The sequence below is a fragment of the Gasterosteus aculeatus genome, chromosome 17 (assembly GCF_964276395.1).
Source record: "Gasterosteus aculeatus chromosome 17, fGasAcu3.hap1.1, whole genome shotgun sequence".
NCBI classification, from domain to species: domain Eukaryota; kingdom Metazoa; phylum Chordata; class Actinopteri; order Perciformes; family Gasterosteidae; genus Gasterosteus; species Gasterosteus aculeatus.
This window is the reverse complement of record NC_135705.1, coordinates 10,311,896-10,328,285: the sequence shown is the minus strand read 5'-3', so window position 1 is coordinate 10,328,285 and position 16,390 is coordinate 10,311,896. Positions and strand designations below refer to the sequence as shown.

Below are 16,390 nucleotides of genomic sequence, written 5' to 3'. Positions count from 1 at the left end.
CATGCATTGGTACTTGTAGAGCCATGTTTTAATATCACAGTCTGTGCTGCTGTGATCTTGAGCTCTTTTTCCTTTTTTTAATCTGTTTTTGTTTCATTAATAGCTGCAACACCGATACATTTAAATCCAAATGTGAGATTAAACCGGATATCCACGATGCAATACATGCATAACTATAATGACGGCACCCCCCTAAACTGAGCCTGGACGTGCTCCATCCACCAAAAGGGCCATTTTGCTCTTGCAGCGATGCAGACAGTTGAGTCCACGCTGGATACTGAAACCAGAAGTGGGCTGCGTCAGTGGTTTGCGTCTGACGCAGCGCGCAGGCGGTGTTTTGGAGGAGGAAGTGAAAGGGGAAGAGAGACGCTGGACGGTAGCCGATGTTTAGCCCGCTGGTAGACCTTACGCCTTGAAGCCAAGCGCAACATTTACCCACCGGCGGTCGATTACCTGTCTCGTCAATTCGCGACACGGTTGTTGTTGTTGGTGTACACGCAGAGGACAACACCTTTGTTTTTTCTTTGCAATTTGAAACGCGGCGTTGCCGAATTAACGCCAGCGAACGAGTTCAGTGACGGCGAGCTAGCTAGCAGGCTAACTAACGGAACGCCTCGTTAGCCCAGTTAGCCAGTAAGGCTAACAGCACCTGAACAACAACAGCCAGTCCGCTCGCAGCCCGGTCGGTTCCCGTTATCAAGCCCAAGGTAAGTTCTGGGAACGCCAGCCGCGTTGTCTTCACCCGTGAGGTCGCACCTCTCATCATGTCACCCAGTGGCCTTTTAACGCCGACGTTAACGACCAACTGCTGTTTAATTATGTTTTCTTCACGAGAAGCCGGTTGACAAAAACAAGGCCCGGCTTTGGCTCCTCCGGGTCGCCTTCAAACGAGGCAGGAGAACCGGGGAGACGACGTGGGTCGGTCGGGGTGTAACGTTACGTTAGGTCGCAAACTAACGTTAAACGTGACAAATGTTTGCAGAATCGGGATGTGAAACCAGCACTTTTCTGTGCGGTTGATCAGTCATGTCGAGGTGTCTTTAATGGTTGCGAGTATCGACTTGACTCCTGTCAACAGGCATAAATATCCCGTGACTTTGGCTCTGCGTCAGCTTGCTTTGTAGATCCTTTGCAGATCACGCAGGTACATGATCCCTACAACGCCCATAAACCGGCTTTTATTAGGAGCTAACGTTATAAAACTAGCCGAGATTACGTGTAAAATGATGCTTTCCATTTCGAAATTCTACATATTACCTAAAGATGTATGATGACTGTGACCTGCGACTGCTCTGTGCGCTCGTTTTTAATGATTAATCTCAGTACTTTGCAACTGCAAACCATAATGGAGTAGTATCCTGAGTTAGGATCCCTTCTTCATTTGAGCTTTACTCATCTGATGCCTTTACCTGAATTGTTAGATTCTTTAAAACAGCATATTCCTCTGCATATTTTATCGTTATTCAGGCTTCTTATGTTTAAAATGCCTGGAATTGTTTCGCAGTGAACCTTCCCGCTTGTTCCCCTGTAAGGAGTACTGGATTTAAATGTGTAGCTTTATCCAGAGACTCGAGGGGAAAGCGGTTTTTATTTTATTGAAACATATATATATTTTTCTTTTTTGATACGATCCTGAATAACAGAATGTGAAAATTGTACTGTGTAACTGAAGGTAAACAACTAATTTCGAAAGTATTTAGTTGAACCATGACCTTGTTTTGATCGCACTATACTTTGTAATGGATTCCTTTATTGTTTTCCATCCCATCGATATGTTTGCATTTTATCTTTTAGTTGACCCTTGTTCACTGAACCATCTGCTGATCACATGGGCAGTAACCAGGGCTCATGTGTTGCGTAGCCAACCAGGAAACATAACAATGACAAGATGCGTAGACATGAGTTTGAACATTGAGAAACACCTGAAGCAGTCTAAATCTATTTTTGGTGTGTTTGTGGGCGTTCCTGCATTAAACATGTCACAAGTGATCGGTGAATTCCAGCTGCTCGTGCCAGTCATTTACAGGCAGAGAGGGAAGAATTTCTGTCTTGACTTTAGCACAACACATATGAGTTATCGACTCATGCTCGTCCATACAATCCACAAACAGGCTAATATTAACCTGCGTGTTCAATGGAATTTGTCTCCATAAAATAACATTTTATTTTTAATACTATTGGTGATGCCAATTTTTTAGAGACATGCAGATGTTGGCAAAGTAATCCTATTGCATCTTTAAATAATGTAAATAGATGTGTGTTTGTCAGTGAACAACGGATAGATAAGACGTACCTAAAATAATTTTGGGCTTTAAAAATCATTTGAATTATCAGTTTTTTTGGCAAAGAATGAAACAATTGTTCAACTCTCTGCCACAGTTATTCGTATTTGGTTTATTTTTTGGGCACGGCAGTTATTCATTAAACTCATATTTGCAATAATTGTATAATTGACAGGAAATGAAATACTACCAGAAAGAGGTGAATCGAATAAAAAGTATTCTCTAAAGCAAAATAAGATATTTTGTTGCAGACTGCATCAATCTCTAACCTTTTGCACGATTATTGCAAGCTCACGTAATAAAAATGTTGGCACAATGATTTAAGCTTTTGCAAGCAATGTGAGACAGCACATTGCTGTCTTAACTATGTCTTAACAGAAAATGATGGCAAACATATTTCCATGCATATTTCAAAGACATGAGTCCTTTTAGGAAAATGGATTACATTGTTGGTTTTATTTTGTTTTGGGTCGTATCTTCAGGTATTTCCTCAGACCTGCAGATATTGTATAAATACCTCCACAGTTGTATTTCCTTTTATCTTCAATGAAGTGTATTCAGTTTCTTTCCCAATACTCGTCTCGAGAGTTGCATCATTGGAATCTCCGAGTGTTGGTGCAGAATAACCGACTGTTGAGTAAGATAAGAAGCATCCAACCAATTTTTGAACCTCTGAGCTGATGTCATGAACTCGGCTATCGATGTCTGATGTCCTGCTGTGTGGCAAAGGTTAAAGACCTCCGTTGAGTTTTGCCATGTCGAACTGTAGCGATGTGTTCATGCTTCTGTTAGCCGACGAGTCCCTATCACGCTGGTCACATTCTGTGCTTCGGTTTGGTGGCCACTGGAGTGCTGTGCACGCTCCTTTCAGAAAGTATGCGATTGTTCGTTTCCAGCTCCCGATGGAGCGCTTGTGTTTCTAGTGTTTTGGTTTTACAGGCTTAGTTTCCTAATCAGTCATCATTTAAGGGCATGGATTAGAAAAGGTGTGTGAGCTGGCAGATTGGCATGTCTGAAACATCTTTGAAGCTTTGTGCAGGCAGATGTTTACTTCCGTGAAGAGCTGTTTGGAGGTTGTTTTCTGTTAAACCGGTTATCATCCCGCCACTTCCAAAAAAATGATGCAAGTAATCGTTTTTATTCACCCAAATCAGGGACAGGATTGTTAGATATTTTAATTGCAAACAATATCAGACTAACATGCATCTGCTTTTATACTTTTCTATATACTGTAAATACCTACCATGTATTATTACGGCCAAAGTGACAGTTAAGATGATAGTAAGTATGAGATGAGGAAACGCCGTATGGTATCACAGCTGCTACTGATGCCATCCTCACTGACAGTTCATGCATTCAGTCAAAGATGCTGTGGAGGCAAATCAATGACTAAATCCGTGGGCAAAAATGACCTCAACACGCGCGTGTCCAATTCCAACAGCCACGCACGTAAACGACTTTAGTGAGTGCTTTCCCGTCAGAATGTCTCTGCCGGCAGGAACCAACAAAGATAAAACCCTTCTCAGAGAGAGGAGAGGCTCCTCTTGTGCTTGCAAAGGTTTCCCCCGCATGCTCGCAGGTTATTCATTTACTTTTTCTTTTTGATAGAAAATGGACAGAAAAGGTCAAGATCACTGTGTCCTTGCAAAACACGTTTTATCCATAAGTTGTGACAAAAATATGTAATCACTGTTGCGGTGTGATAACCTTTTCAGACTGACTGATGTATCATAGATGGATGACTTTGTGAGGGAACACAACTGCGATCAATTGTTTTAACGGTCTTTTTAAATTGAACTGCCACACAGTTCATTCGTATTATGAGTTCTTCACTACATGAAAAAATAAATCATTTGTCTGTTAAAGTAGAAGTCAAAATGAGTAACAGGAAGAGGCACTAGATAATAGACACATGTCATATGATCAGATACAGAAGATTTTATTTTCACAGAATATCAAGGAGTAATTTTATATATATATATAATTTTATTTATATATATATATATATATATATATATATATATCTCTTGCAAAGTGGTTGTATGAATCATCGCCCAGCTACAATTCAGACACTTTCTCTGTGAATCACACCAGCTAGAGGGCTGTGATTCATAATTCATAATGTAGACGACATCGGGAAGAAATTATTCAAACCATTGTATTAGAGAGCTCAGATTGCTTAATCCTGAACTGCAGTTTAAGCTCAGTGACTGACTGACCAGAATAACCAGACAAAAGTTTATTGTTGCTCCATTTGGGTATACCAAAAGTACATTTTGTACTACATAAATATTAAGTGTCCCCTAATAGTGTTGTATTTGCAATGTAAATGTTGATCACTTAATTGTATCTGAATATAGGGGGATCAACACACACAGTAATAAGTTATTGGCACACAACTGCTGGATGAGCCACCTGGTTTGGCCTTGTAGGACAGGGAAGCAGTCGGTGGCCTAAAGGGGAACTTCCTGCAGTGCACAAGAGAGAAAGAATGATGTTTTCCTCGTGATTTGTCAAACGGCTTAGAAAGCGCATGACTGGAATGTGTGGTATTCAGACCCGACTGGTCCACAGGCGAAACACGATCTGCATAGAAACACTTTTTACTTTATAAATTTTATTGTCCAAACAATAGGATATTGGTTTTGACTCAATGGCGGCGCTCGGACGGCATTGCTTAGTATCGTCTGAATACTAAACCTTTTATATTTTGTCTTTTTGCAGCTGCGGAAAAATGACATCCAGGAAGAAAGTGCTTTTGAAAGTCATCATCCTCGGAGATTCTGGGTGAGTCACCGTCACACTCTACATGTTAAAATTTGCAATTCAGGATATGAAATGTCGGTTTGGTTTGTTCTAAAAATAGTTGGGTGGAAAAAAAACACTAAATGCAAAAGCACTATTCCTGTTTTTGTTTCATATAATTGGAGGCTTGTCTGATTTGTGTTAGTTCCTTCTAGCAGCAAGTGATATTCTGCTGTACAACCCCGAGCAGAACAGACCTAAACTTTATAACCTTTTATCTGCAGAAACTATTGCTTTACTGACATTGTATTGACTTTTTGTCTGACATGTTTCTGATGTAGGTACCTGATTCCTGTTTCTTCATGGCTAGAAGAAATCTCAATAGCCAAGTCAAAATTATTGCCGGGAGACTAAAATATGCGCTCTTCTAAAAGCCAGGAAGTTGCATAATTTTACACTATCGCAGCTACTCAGGCTATGAAAACGGAACATTAAGCCACAGTATTCTGAAATGGCTGTAACTGAGATTCTAGAAGGGATCTTTGACATTAGATCCCAACCCTGCAGCTACAATTCACTACAAGATATTTAAAGATATTCAACTTACCCTACGGCCCCTTCAACCCCCATTTTCTGGTTCAGACTCCACAGCACTCAAAAGAAATGTATCTTTATTCCTGATCAAAAAGCTTGAAAGGTTTTATCTTGGCACCAAAGCGCACGGCGCAAAAATGTTAGCACCTGTACTAAGACGTTTGGCTCAACCAATGTTGTGTCAATGTTAACAATGAGTGTGGGGCTCAGCCCAGAATATAGTACATCAGTGCTCCATCACGGCCAATCAGATCTCTCTGTCTGTGATGGTTGCACCTCCACTTATTTGGGATGACGGCCATTCGATCCTCTTAAAATGCATGAAACGATAACATATTGTAAATGCACTGTTAATTACATCCACATAAACACATGGTTTAATTAATAATCTGCAATTAATGAGCATTTCATACAAAATATGTACCAGCTTTTTTCACCTATGTTTGCCCTTGGTCTAACATCTGTCATCTTGCTGTGTCTTGTCTACCACTCGTAGTGTGGGAAAGACCTCCCTAATGAACCAGTATGTGAACAAGAAGTTTAGTAACCAGTACAAAGCAACAATAGGAGCGGACTTCCTGACCAAGGAGGTGATGGTGGACGACCGGCTCGTTACAATGCAGGTACAGTAGTTCCAGCTGCAAAGGTTACATCCTGGAGAATTCCCCTTTATTTGTTCTCTCCTTTAACTAGACTGATGCATCAGTATTTCTCTTTACCTCCCCAGATTCTAATATTTGTTTTAACTGCTTTTTTGATCTCGTCCATTTGCCACACCTTTTGTCTCCTTGTGGTGGTGTAGATCTGGGACACGGCTGGCCAGGAGAGGTTCCAGTCTCTGGGCGTAGCATTCTATCGCGGAGCAGACTGCTGTGTGCTGGTGTTTGATGTGACTGCGCCCAACACCTTCAAGACACTCGACAGCTGGAGGGATGAGTTCCTGATCCAGGCGAGCCCTCGAGATCCGGAGAACTTCCCCTTCGTGGTGCTCGGCAACAAGATTGACTTGGAGAACAGACAGGTTGGTATTGGTCGACAGCGGCTACATGATGTTGGAAGTCTTTTAATGATCACATACTTGATTATTTAATGAATACACAGCTGTCCCTTTTTATCTTCAGCAAATGAATTCTTGTTGGTAAAGTTCAAGGCACATGAACTTACAACTACCGATGTAGTTAGTAAAGATCCATGTATCACCCTCTCTCCGGGTTGCCTTAATAACAGCGTATTGGTAGTGTGTGAGCGAGCGGTGAACTTGGCAAAGTGCTCGCTCGTTGTTCTTGGGAGCTTGTTATGGATTTTTTTTTTTTTCAATGCGTCGTTCCGCTCCTCCATCCGGTTGATTTTCATAAATGCAATTTCTCAGATACACAAAAAATGTATTTCCGTTTGCGATATAGGCTGAGTTTGCAGGAACCCATTTCAGAGCTTAATTCAACTTTTGACCTTCACCATGAGACCACAGGGAAAATCTTATTTCTCAGAATGACAAAAAGGAGTATTAGCTGTACCTTCAGTCAAATGGAACAGCGGGTCCTTTACACCAGTGGTCCCCAACCTTTTTTACCTCACGGACTGTTTTCATGTCAGACAATATTTCGTGGACCGGTCGAGAAGGTCCGACGGGGGGGGGGGTGTAGTAGTTGTTGCGGGCGGAACGACTGACGGGAGGAGTGTAGTAGTCGTTGCGGGCGGAACGACCGACGGGGGGGGGGGGGAGTAGTTGCGCGCTCTGTTCGCTGGTCGGCGAAACTGCCGTGCACGGTAAAAGGACAAGAAAAACGCGTGGGGAATATGTCAGCGGGACGAGCGCACATAATTAGGTCAATTTTCAAAATAAAACATTTTTCAGAAGAAAAAAATATATAAGCTTTCTGTGGTGCGGCCCGGTACCGGTCCGCGGCCCGTTGGTTGGGGACCACTGCTTTACACGGCTCCCAGAATCTACAGATGAAACTCGAAAAACTAGAATATCGTGCAAAAGTTCATTTATTTCAGTAATTCAACTTAAAAGGTGAAACTAATATAGTATATAGACTAGACTAATTACATGCAAAGTAAGATATTTCAAGCCTTTATTTGATATCATTTTACTGATTGTGGCTTACAGTTTATGAAAACCCCAAATTCAAAATCTTTTCCAGCAGGACTTGCCCACACTGCCAAAAGTACCAAAACCTGGTTCACTGACCATGGTATTACTGTGCTTGATTGGCCAGCAAACTTGCCTGACCTGAACCCCATAGAGAATCTATGGGGCACTGCCAAGAGAAAGATGAGAGACATGAGACCAAACAATGCAGAAGAGCTGAAGGCCGCTATTAAAGCATCTTGGTCAGCCACAAGCTGATAGTATCCATTCCTCGCCGCATTGAGGCAGTAATTAATGCAAAAGGGGCCCAAACCAAGTAATGAGTACATTTGCATTATTATACTTTTCAGAGGGCTGACATTTCTGTATTTAAAATCCTTTTTTTATTGATTTCGTGATATTGAGTGTAATATTCTAATTTTCTGAGATTTTGAATTTGGGATTTTCATAAGCTGTCAACCATAATCATCAAAATAATATCAAACAAAGGCGTTAAATATCTCACTTTGCATGTAATGAGTCTATATAAAATATTAGTTTCACCTTTTAAGTTGAATTACTGAAATAAATTAACTTTTGCACGATATTCTAATTTTTTGAGTTTCGCCTGTAAATGGTGAAATTCTACTCATTGTTTCTGACTTCTCTAGCCAAAAAACTCAATAGTTTGCCTCACTGGAGTCTTCACTCCAAATGCTTTTATAGCCTTGAATCGAGTAGGCAACCAATTTCATTCCCTCAAAGGAGTAGTAAATGGCTACACACACTCCCGTCCATTCAAGACATCCATAAACATTTTAATCTGCACGATGTGCACTTCTGGCGTGTTTTGGAACATAACATTTCTCCACACACACACACACACATTTCAGATGGTTCTATACTTCCCCTGGTGGACGGGTCTCAACAGAATATTACATGTCGCATCGCCTCCTGCCAGCCCTCATCTATTGAGCCGCTGTGGAAGGCAGGCCGTTGGCCGAAGAGCTGCGGTCCATTTTGTAACCTATTGTGGCACAACATGCAACTATCTTCCAGGGACTTTAGCCATCAAGCCGATTGGATTCACAGAACACATGTTGCTCCTCGCACAATGCATGAACTGAAAGCTTTAATATCGCCAAACTGCATCTCATGCACTCAAAATGTAATGGACCCATCTTTGTATGTGGGGTGGGAGGGCGCAAAGGTTGCAGAGTTCTGGAAGAGGGGTTTAAGAGATGCCATCAAACAAATTGTCCAAAACAATCCATCCAGAAAGTATGGATCCGAGGAGCGCGCAAACTAAGAAGTCACACAGACATATAGAGCGTTGACGTGTCGGCAAGGTTTTACATCTCCGACTTTTTTTTTTTTTTTCACAACCATGAACTCATCCTTGTACATTCCAGCTCACTGTATTTCTGAATCTCTTCTCCTCTTTGTGCACCCAGGTAACCACCAAAAGGGCTCAGGCTTGGTGTCAGAGTAAGAACAACATCCCCTACTTTGAGACCAGCGCCAAAGAAGCCATAAATGTAGAACAGGCATTCCAGACAATTGCACGCAACGCCCTTAAACAGGTGGGTAGCTTGAGATGACAAATGTGTGCTTTGTTATTTGCACATCATCATGAATGATTTTAAAATGCAGCCTTGATGAGCACGTCAGTTACATTTACCCCCGTCGTGATGGTCTTTCTCTGGCTGCCTTTCAGGAGACAGAGGTGGAGTTGTACAATGAATTCCCGGAGCCTATAAAACTGGATAGGAATGACAGAGCTAAACCTTCAGCAGAAAGCTGCAGCTGCTGAGGGACAACTTGGACCATCTTCTCTCTTGGCTGTCTGAAACGCTCTGTCACTGGTTACATCACCTGCACCTCGCTCCCAGGGAGAAGACCTCCCTACTGGTCTTCCTCCGTCACGCCACTGTTTATTCCATCGACACAAACCCTCACGCAGTACGCTGCACATGGATGTACTACTACTACACACACACACACACACAGTACACATATTAATACACACGCACACTTGCTGATAAATCCAGTGCCCAAAGATCCCACAAGAGAAGAATGACACCCCTTCTGACCTACCGAGTCCCTGACTTGCTAGTGAGCCCCCCCCGTTTCTCTGACTTTGCTCTCACACTGAGGGGGCAAGATGGAGCCATGTTCAAAGAGGGCAATTGGAAACTCTAGATCGACTGGCTGCAGCTCTGTAATGTGAGATGATGTTGGCTAACGTCAGCATCCCAAGTATCTTATTCTCTTTTTCTTTTCGCTTTCTATTTCTATTGCCAATCAGTCAAAACATGATTGCGTTGATCTTTTTTTAAAGTTAATAGATCAGCTAATTAATATATATATATGTATAATCAACATTATTAACAATAATGTTGTTATTTCTCAAGCCTGAAACACAAACCTGTTTTTTTGCACTTTCTTTTTATGTTTTTGCCTTTTTAAAATAATATTGAGGGATTACTGATTTTGGGCAACGTCTGCCACACATGCGCTTCGGTAAGCTTCAAATGATACGACCTCACTTGTTTTCCCTGTCAAACATGTTCCCAGAGAATCAGTTTAACACTATCGCAACGTTCTGCCTTTTCCCTTCCAGTTGGTGTGTTAGTGGCTTTATAACTGCTTCACACTGCAGATGCGTAGACATTAAGTAAAAGCTGATAATGCAGTCACAACCCTAAAACATGGATTCATTCCTCGATATATTAATATTTGCCTTTTATGTAACATTACTTGTATGCTACTATTCCCGCTGTATGTCTTATGTTGTTCAGACATCTTTTAACGCTTTGGAATTACAATACGTGTCACCAACGCCGCATACACCCGTCTCCTGTCCCGTCTCTGTCATTGCTGTTCTCTCTGCTTGTAGCTCAGGTTGGCTAAGTACTTCATATTTTTAACGGATTGTGCATTCCGGTGTATAGATGGTTAATGGCAGATGGATTAAATTTAAATGGATGAGTTCTCTTCCGTTTAAAGAAAAGTTCCAACGTTTTGCCCTGGTATTACTCCTTCTCTTTATTGGAAACGAATCACTGCAATGCCAACAATGTTGTCAAGGAAAATTGGGATGTCAAATAATAAAACTCTTGAATATATCAATGATGTACGATTACGTGTCTCAATGTTTGTTTGTCTCTTGCAATATAAAGAATCCACTTGCATATATGGACAATCCCTTCATTTCATTATTCCTCTCTGCACACATTTGGCGATCACGTAGTCTGATGTTACTAATAATCCAGAATTTCCCCATCACGACTTTATCGGAGTTACTTGAGAGACTTCCGTCAAGGCACTAAACAAAAGTGCACAATATGGACTAAATGCCGGGGTTTTTTTTACGCCTTTTTCGTCAGCGTATCAAAGAAGACCTTTTCATAACATGAAATGCTGATTCACCTAAATTAAATGTTACATTTTTAAAACGTTGAAATGCCGATGTTTCTCGTCTAAAACCTCGTCACCAGAAAACCCCTCCGAGGCAGAACTGAGTTCCGGTATTTTCACGCAAAAAAAACAACTGAACTACAAGTGCAGCTACTTCCGCCTTCAGCCGCGTCTCCTCACACAGAGCAATGGTAAGAGTAACGTTAATTACACGCAATGTAACGTAACACAGTTGATACATCTGACCGTGTCGAGAAGAAGTCCAGTCCGCATTACGGCCCGTCCGAGCAGGAAGCCGCGGGGCTCCTTTCAGCTAGCTGGCGTTAGCTTAGCAGACCGTTAGCTAGCAGGCTCGCGTTAGCTGCTCTGTTTTCAAGCCCATGCGATGTATTAGAATATGTATTCTCCTTTTCCGTTGTTTATTCAGATGGCAATGAACATGATTATTATAACGACGTGTGTGATTATACCACGTCGGCATGTCACGTAGAAAGATGCTGATTGTGGACCCACATCGGGTGACAAACCGGGTCCGCAGCTGTCAGAAACAACCTTTCAACTGTGTTTGGAGAAGGAGCTGAAATCATTCATCACACGAGAGGGATACAAGATAAAACACTAGTCGGTCTGTAGACACAACACTTCCATAAATAAATATACAACATGCATGTGCACACGCACGCGCAGTGCAGGATTAACCGGGCTTCGCTTTTTCTACATTTTGTTATTTTACCGCCTTCTTCCAACACGTTATATTTCCGTTCTTTATTTTTAATTTGAACCAATTTTGATCAAGTTTTTTTTCACTCAAGTGTAGAATTTTATGGGAATAAAATGATTTAATTAATTTTGGAATAAGGCTGCAACATAACTGCATATGCAAGTCCATCAATAGTCTGCATTCTGTAGCCTACATGTACACGGCACACAAGTTGATCCTTTTAAAATACCAAAGAACAGACCAGCATGCAAACATACACAGACTTTTGTGCACACACGCGTTCTTCTGCTGCCAGGACAGACAATATTGTTACATATTACCACATTAATCCGAGTCCAATTTTCTTAAACCTGGCTGCATGGTAAAAATGAGACTGGTAGCCATGACATTTAATTGATATTGTTGATCGTGTTTAAGTGGCTATAACATTTTATAAATACAACAGACAGAATATTTTTTTTAAGTTGGGCCAACTTGTATTGTACATGTAGGTAAAATATATCACTTAGTATCCAAGCCTCAGGATTTCCTCTTCGTGATCAGTGTTCCCCGTTGATAGTAGAATTCACTTTTTCGTGCACCGAGGAGTTGAGATGGTTCCTGGTTGGGTCAAGTGAACCACCGTGAGAACGCCAATGTCCTGATACTCTATTCTGTGATCAGGTGAAGTGTTTGAGCCTGTTTTTTTACAGGAATTCCAATATGTTTGCAGCAAACGTACTTCTTCCTGTAGATCCAGACGTTTCTCATACACTTTCTCGCTCTGCTCCTCAGACGGCTACTTTGCGCCCATACCTCAATGCGGTTCGTGCGACCTTGCAGGCCGCCCTCTGCCTGGAGAACTTCTCCTCGCAAGTGGTGGAGAGACACAACAAGCCAGAGGTGGAAGTGCGGTGAGTCGACTTTGGAGCGGTGAACAACAGCCAGCAGTGCATGAAATCTGCGATCCAGCTTCAGCCGCCAGTGGACTCGTAGTAGTGTGAACGAAGGGGATTGTGTGTGTTTCTCTCACTTCCAGAAGTAGTAAAGAGTTGCTCCTCCAGCCTGTGGTCATCAGCCGAAATGACAAGGAGAAAGTCCTGATTGAGGGCTCCATCAACTCTGTCAGAGTCAGCATCGCTGTCAAGCAGGTCGGTCGTTGAGCATTTGGCGTTCCAGATGATGGATGTACGGATTAGAACTATATCTCTAATCCTGACCAATTTTAAATATTCTGCTGCAGGCAGATGAGATTGAGAAGATTCTGTGCCATAAATTCATGCGTTTCATGATGATGAGAGCAGAGAACTTCTTCATCCTGAGGAGGAAACCTGTGGACGTAAGTGCACGTTGAAAGTGTGTCACATTAACAGAATCCCCACACATTCTTATTCAATTATGGAAAACTGCTCAACGGAGCCGTGTAGGAGGAAATGTGGGAACATATATATTTTTTTCACCATATATATTTTTTTCACCTAAAATGTTAAGGGAACCTTTGCATAAGTTATTGCTGTAATTTCTTAATCTTCATTTCGCAGGGCTACGACATCAGTTTTCTCATCACCAACTTTCACACGGAGCAGATGTACAAACACAAACTGGTTGACTATGTCATTCATTTCATGGAGGAAATTGACAAGGAGATCAGTGAAATGAAGCTGTCCGTCAACGCCAGGGCTCGTATTGTCGCAGAGGAGTTCCTCAAAAATGTAAGTTGTACTTTTTCAGTCTTTCAATGCCGGCAGGGATGCAGCCTCATGCACAAGTGGTTCAGTCTTTGCATTATTTTTACTTCAGCGTCCGTGTTTTGAATGCAAGTGCTTGGATTTATTTATACATTGTGCTGTTTTTAGGGATATGTTATTGTTTTTTCTTTTACTCTTGCAGTTCTGAAAGCGAGAAAACAACGGAATACATTTCTTTTCCAAAAACTTTGCTATCACTGTGGAGCTTTCACATCGCAAAGCAGAAAGGAGGAGATCTCATCAACCATGAGAAGTTGAGAAACAAAAGGGAGGCAGTAGAGATGTACTGGCAAATTGGCTTTTACCCTTTAAACTTTAACACCTTTTGCTCAAAAATATGGATTTTGTACATAATTCATATTCATAAGATGTTCATTTCTGCGTTTAGAAGTCTGAGCCTGACCTTTAAACAGCTATTCATATCAATATTCATGAGCACAGGGTAAGATTTTTTAAAAATATATATATTATATGAAAATTAATTTAATTTATCAATGTTTTGTTATGACCAACCTTTAACAACGAGGGCAATCAATTGGTGGCATGTTTCTTGTACCAGTACAAAAGTCCACAGAAAAAACCCTATAATAATAATTCAAATAAATATACTTGCTGAAGGTGAATATAAATAAAAAGCATCATTCTTTGTACTGTGAGTTTTTTACGTCATGAAGCATCAACAGCAACTTGCTCTCTACCACAAACGTTAAAGATGTATTGAGATTTTCACAGCTGAAGACTTTTTTCATGATGTTCTTTCTCAGATACTATACGATATCCTTTTATGACATCTAATATATTTTGACTTTTTTGACGTGTTCTCTTGCTTCATATCCTCGACATCCTGTTCTATGCTTCCATTGATAGAATGTTGTAAATGATAGTGTGACTGTTTTTATTTTAATTTCAAACGACTTTTTATTGACTCATTTTGGACATGATGCTAACATTAAATGTTAACACGTGTTACTTCACTCTCGAGCGTTCCGCGTTACTTCATCGGAACCTGAATCCTCAGACAATTACTGACGTCACCTGCAGATTGCTGCATGTCAGAGATCTCAAGGGCTTGAAACTGGCGTGGACATAATTAGGACAGCACTTTGCTTCAACATATCACGTTACCACGACAACTGTGTTTATTTTAACTTTTTACTCTGATTTACTCACAAAATAAGAGGATTTAAAATTGTCGATTGACTTTTTTTTTTCAGACAACTCCATAAAGAATAAAATTTGAACAGAGAGAACACCCGTCTGCCATCCTGTTTCTCCATGTTTCCACCTGTTACCTTGTGTTTGAGGTCACGTTGCCATGAATAGTGGGTCATTTACGTGACCAAAGTCTGCATAAAAATGCACTCTGATGGAGCAGTAAACCCTGGATTTAGTTATTACATTACATTACATTACATGTCATTTAGCTGACGCTTTTATCCAAAGCGACGTACAATAAGTGCATTCAACCATAGGGTACAAACTCAGGAGAACAAGAAACAAGAAAGTGCAATTTCCTCAAATAAGCCAATTTACAATTTGCTATAGATGAGTGACGTTACAAGTACAATTTAAGTGCTACAATTTGTTAGTCTTTAGTCGAGGTAGAGTCTGAAGAGGTGTGTCTTTAGTTTGCGGCGGAAGATGTGAAGGCTTTCTGCGATCCTGGTGTCTTCAGAGAGCTCGTTCCACCATTTCGGCGCAAGGACAGCGAAGAGTCGAGACCTAGTCGAGTGTTTTGCTCTCAGTGAGGGAGGGACGAGTAGTTTTGCAGATGCAGAGCGGAGAGTGCGGGTTGGGGTGTAGGGTTTGACCATGTCCTGGATGTAAGCTGGACCCGATCCATTCACAGCATGGTACGTGAGCACCAATGTTTTGAACTGGATGCGGGCAGCCACCGGTAGCCAGTGAAGAGAGCGGAGGAGTGGAGTAGTGTGGGAGAATTTCGGAAGGTTGAAGACCAGTCGAGCTGCTGCATTCTGAATGAGCTGCAGAGGTCGAATGGCGGTGGCAGGGAGACCTGCCAGGAGGGAGTTACAGTAGTCCAGGCGGGAGATGACAAGAGCCTGAATCAGTACCTGCGCTGCCTTCTGAGTGAGAAGGGGACGTATTCTTCTGATATTGTAGAGCGTGTATCTACAGGATCGCGTTGTCGCGGCAATGTTGGGAGTCAGGGAGAGTTGGCTGTCGAGTGTGACGCCGAGGTTCTTAGCGGTCGAGGTGGGCGTTAGTACGGAGTTCCCAAAGTTGACTGTCAGGTCCTGGGTAAGCGAATCTTTTCCGGGAAAGAGAAGTAGTTCAGTCTTGTCGGGGTTGATTTTCAGATGGAGGGCAGACATCCGGGCGGCACGGTGGCGTGGTGGTTAGCACCGTTGCCTCACAGCAAGAAGGTCCTGGGTTCGATTCCGCCCAGTGGCCTTTCTGTGTGGAGTCTGCATGTTCTCCCCGTGTCTGCGTGGGTTCTCTCCGGGTTCTCCGGCTTCCTCCCACAGTCCAAAGACATGCTCTGGGGATCAGGTTAATTGGTGACTCTAAATTGCCCGTAGATGTGTGAACGTGAGTGTGAATGGTTGTATGTCTCTGTGTAGTCCTGCGATTGGCTGGCGACCAATCCAGGATGTACCCTGTCTATCGCCCGAAGTTGGCTGGGATGGACTCCAGCCCCCCCGCGACCCTGTGTGCAGGATAAGCGGTTTGACAATGGATGGATGGATGGGCAGACATCCACTGAGAGATGTCAGTTAGACAGGCAGAGATCCGAGCCGCCACCTGGGTGTCCGAGTGAGGAAAGGAGAGAATTAGTTGGGTGTCATCGGCATAGCTGTGGTAA

General features: G+C 42.1%; 2 protein-coding genes across 2 annotated transcripts; both read left to right on the top strand.

The window, feature by feature from the left end:
- Nucleotides 1-34: 34 nt before the first annotated feature.
- Nucleotides 35-10,823, top strand: LOC120835775 (ras-related protein rab7). Its single transcript, XM_040204984.2, has 6 exons — nt 35-707; nt 5,007-5,069; nt 6,118-6,244; nt 6,424-6,642; nt 9,150-9,278; nt 9,413-10,823. The coding sequence occupies exons 2-6, from the start codon at nt 5,017-5,019 to the stop codon at nt 9,506-9,508; spliced, it is 624 nt and encodes a 207-aa protein (XP_040060918.1). The 5' UTR covers nt 35-707; nt 5,007-5,016; the 3' UTR covers nt 9,509-10,823.
- A 156-nt stretch (nt 10,824-10,979) lies between these two features.
- arpc4 (actin related protein 2/3 complex, subunit 4) lies at nt 10,980-14,813 on the top strand. The gene is made up of 6 exons (XM_040204985.2): nt 10,980-11,306; nt 12,611-12,729; nt 12,855-12,966; nt 13,059-13,154; nt 13,357-13,527; nt 13,706-14,813. The coding sequence occupies exons 1-6, from the start codon at nt 11,304-11,306 to the stop codon at nt 13,709-13,711; spliced, it is 507 nt and encodes a 168-aa protein (XP_040060919.1). The 5' UTR covers nt 10,980-11,303; the 3' UTR covers nt 13,712-14,813.
- The last annotated feature ends 1,577 nt before the right edge of the window (nt 14,814-16,390 follow it).

Excerpts from the sequence above, each read along its gene's own strand:
- arpc4 (XM_040204985.2), top strand. Across the intron at positions 12,730-12,854 it reads AAGCCAGAGGTGGAAGTGCG|AAGTAGTAAAGAGTTGCTCC; the intron begins GTGAGTCGACTT and ends TCTCACTTCCAG. Across the intron at positions 12,967-13,058 it reads TCAGCATCGCTGTCAAGCAG|GCAGATGAGATTGAGAAGAT; the intron begins GTCGGTCGTTGA and ends ATTCTGCTGCAG.
- LOC120835775 (XM_040204984.2), top strand. The coding sequence starts at position 5,017 with ATGACATCCAGGAAGAAAGTGCTTTTGAAAGTCATCATCCTCGGAGAT. Across the intron at positions 5,070-6,117 it reads ATCATCCTCGGAGATTCTGG|TGTGGGAAAGACCTCCCTAA; the intron begins GTGAGTCACCGT and ends TACCACTCGTAG. Across the intron at positions 6,643-9,149 it reads TTGACTTGGAGAACAGACAG|GTAACCACCAAAAGGGCTCA; the intron begins GTTGGTATTGGT and ends TTGTGCACCCAG.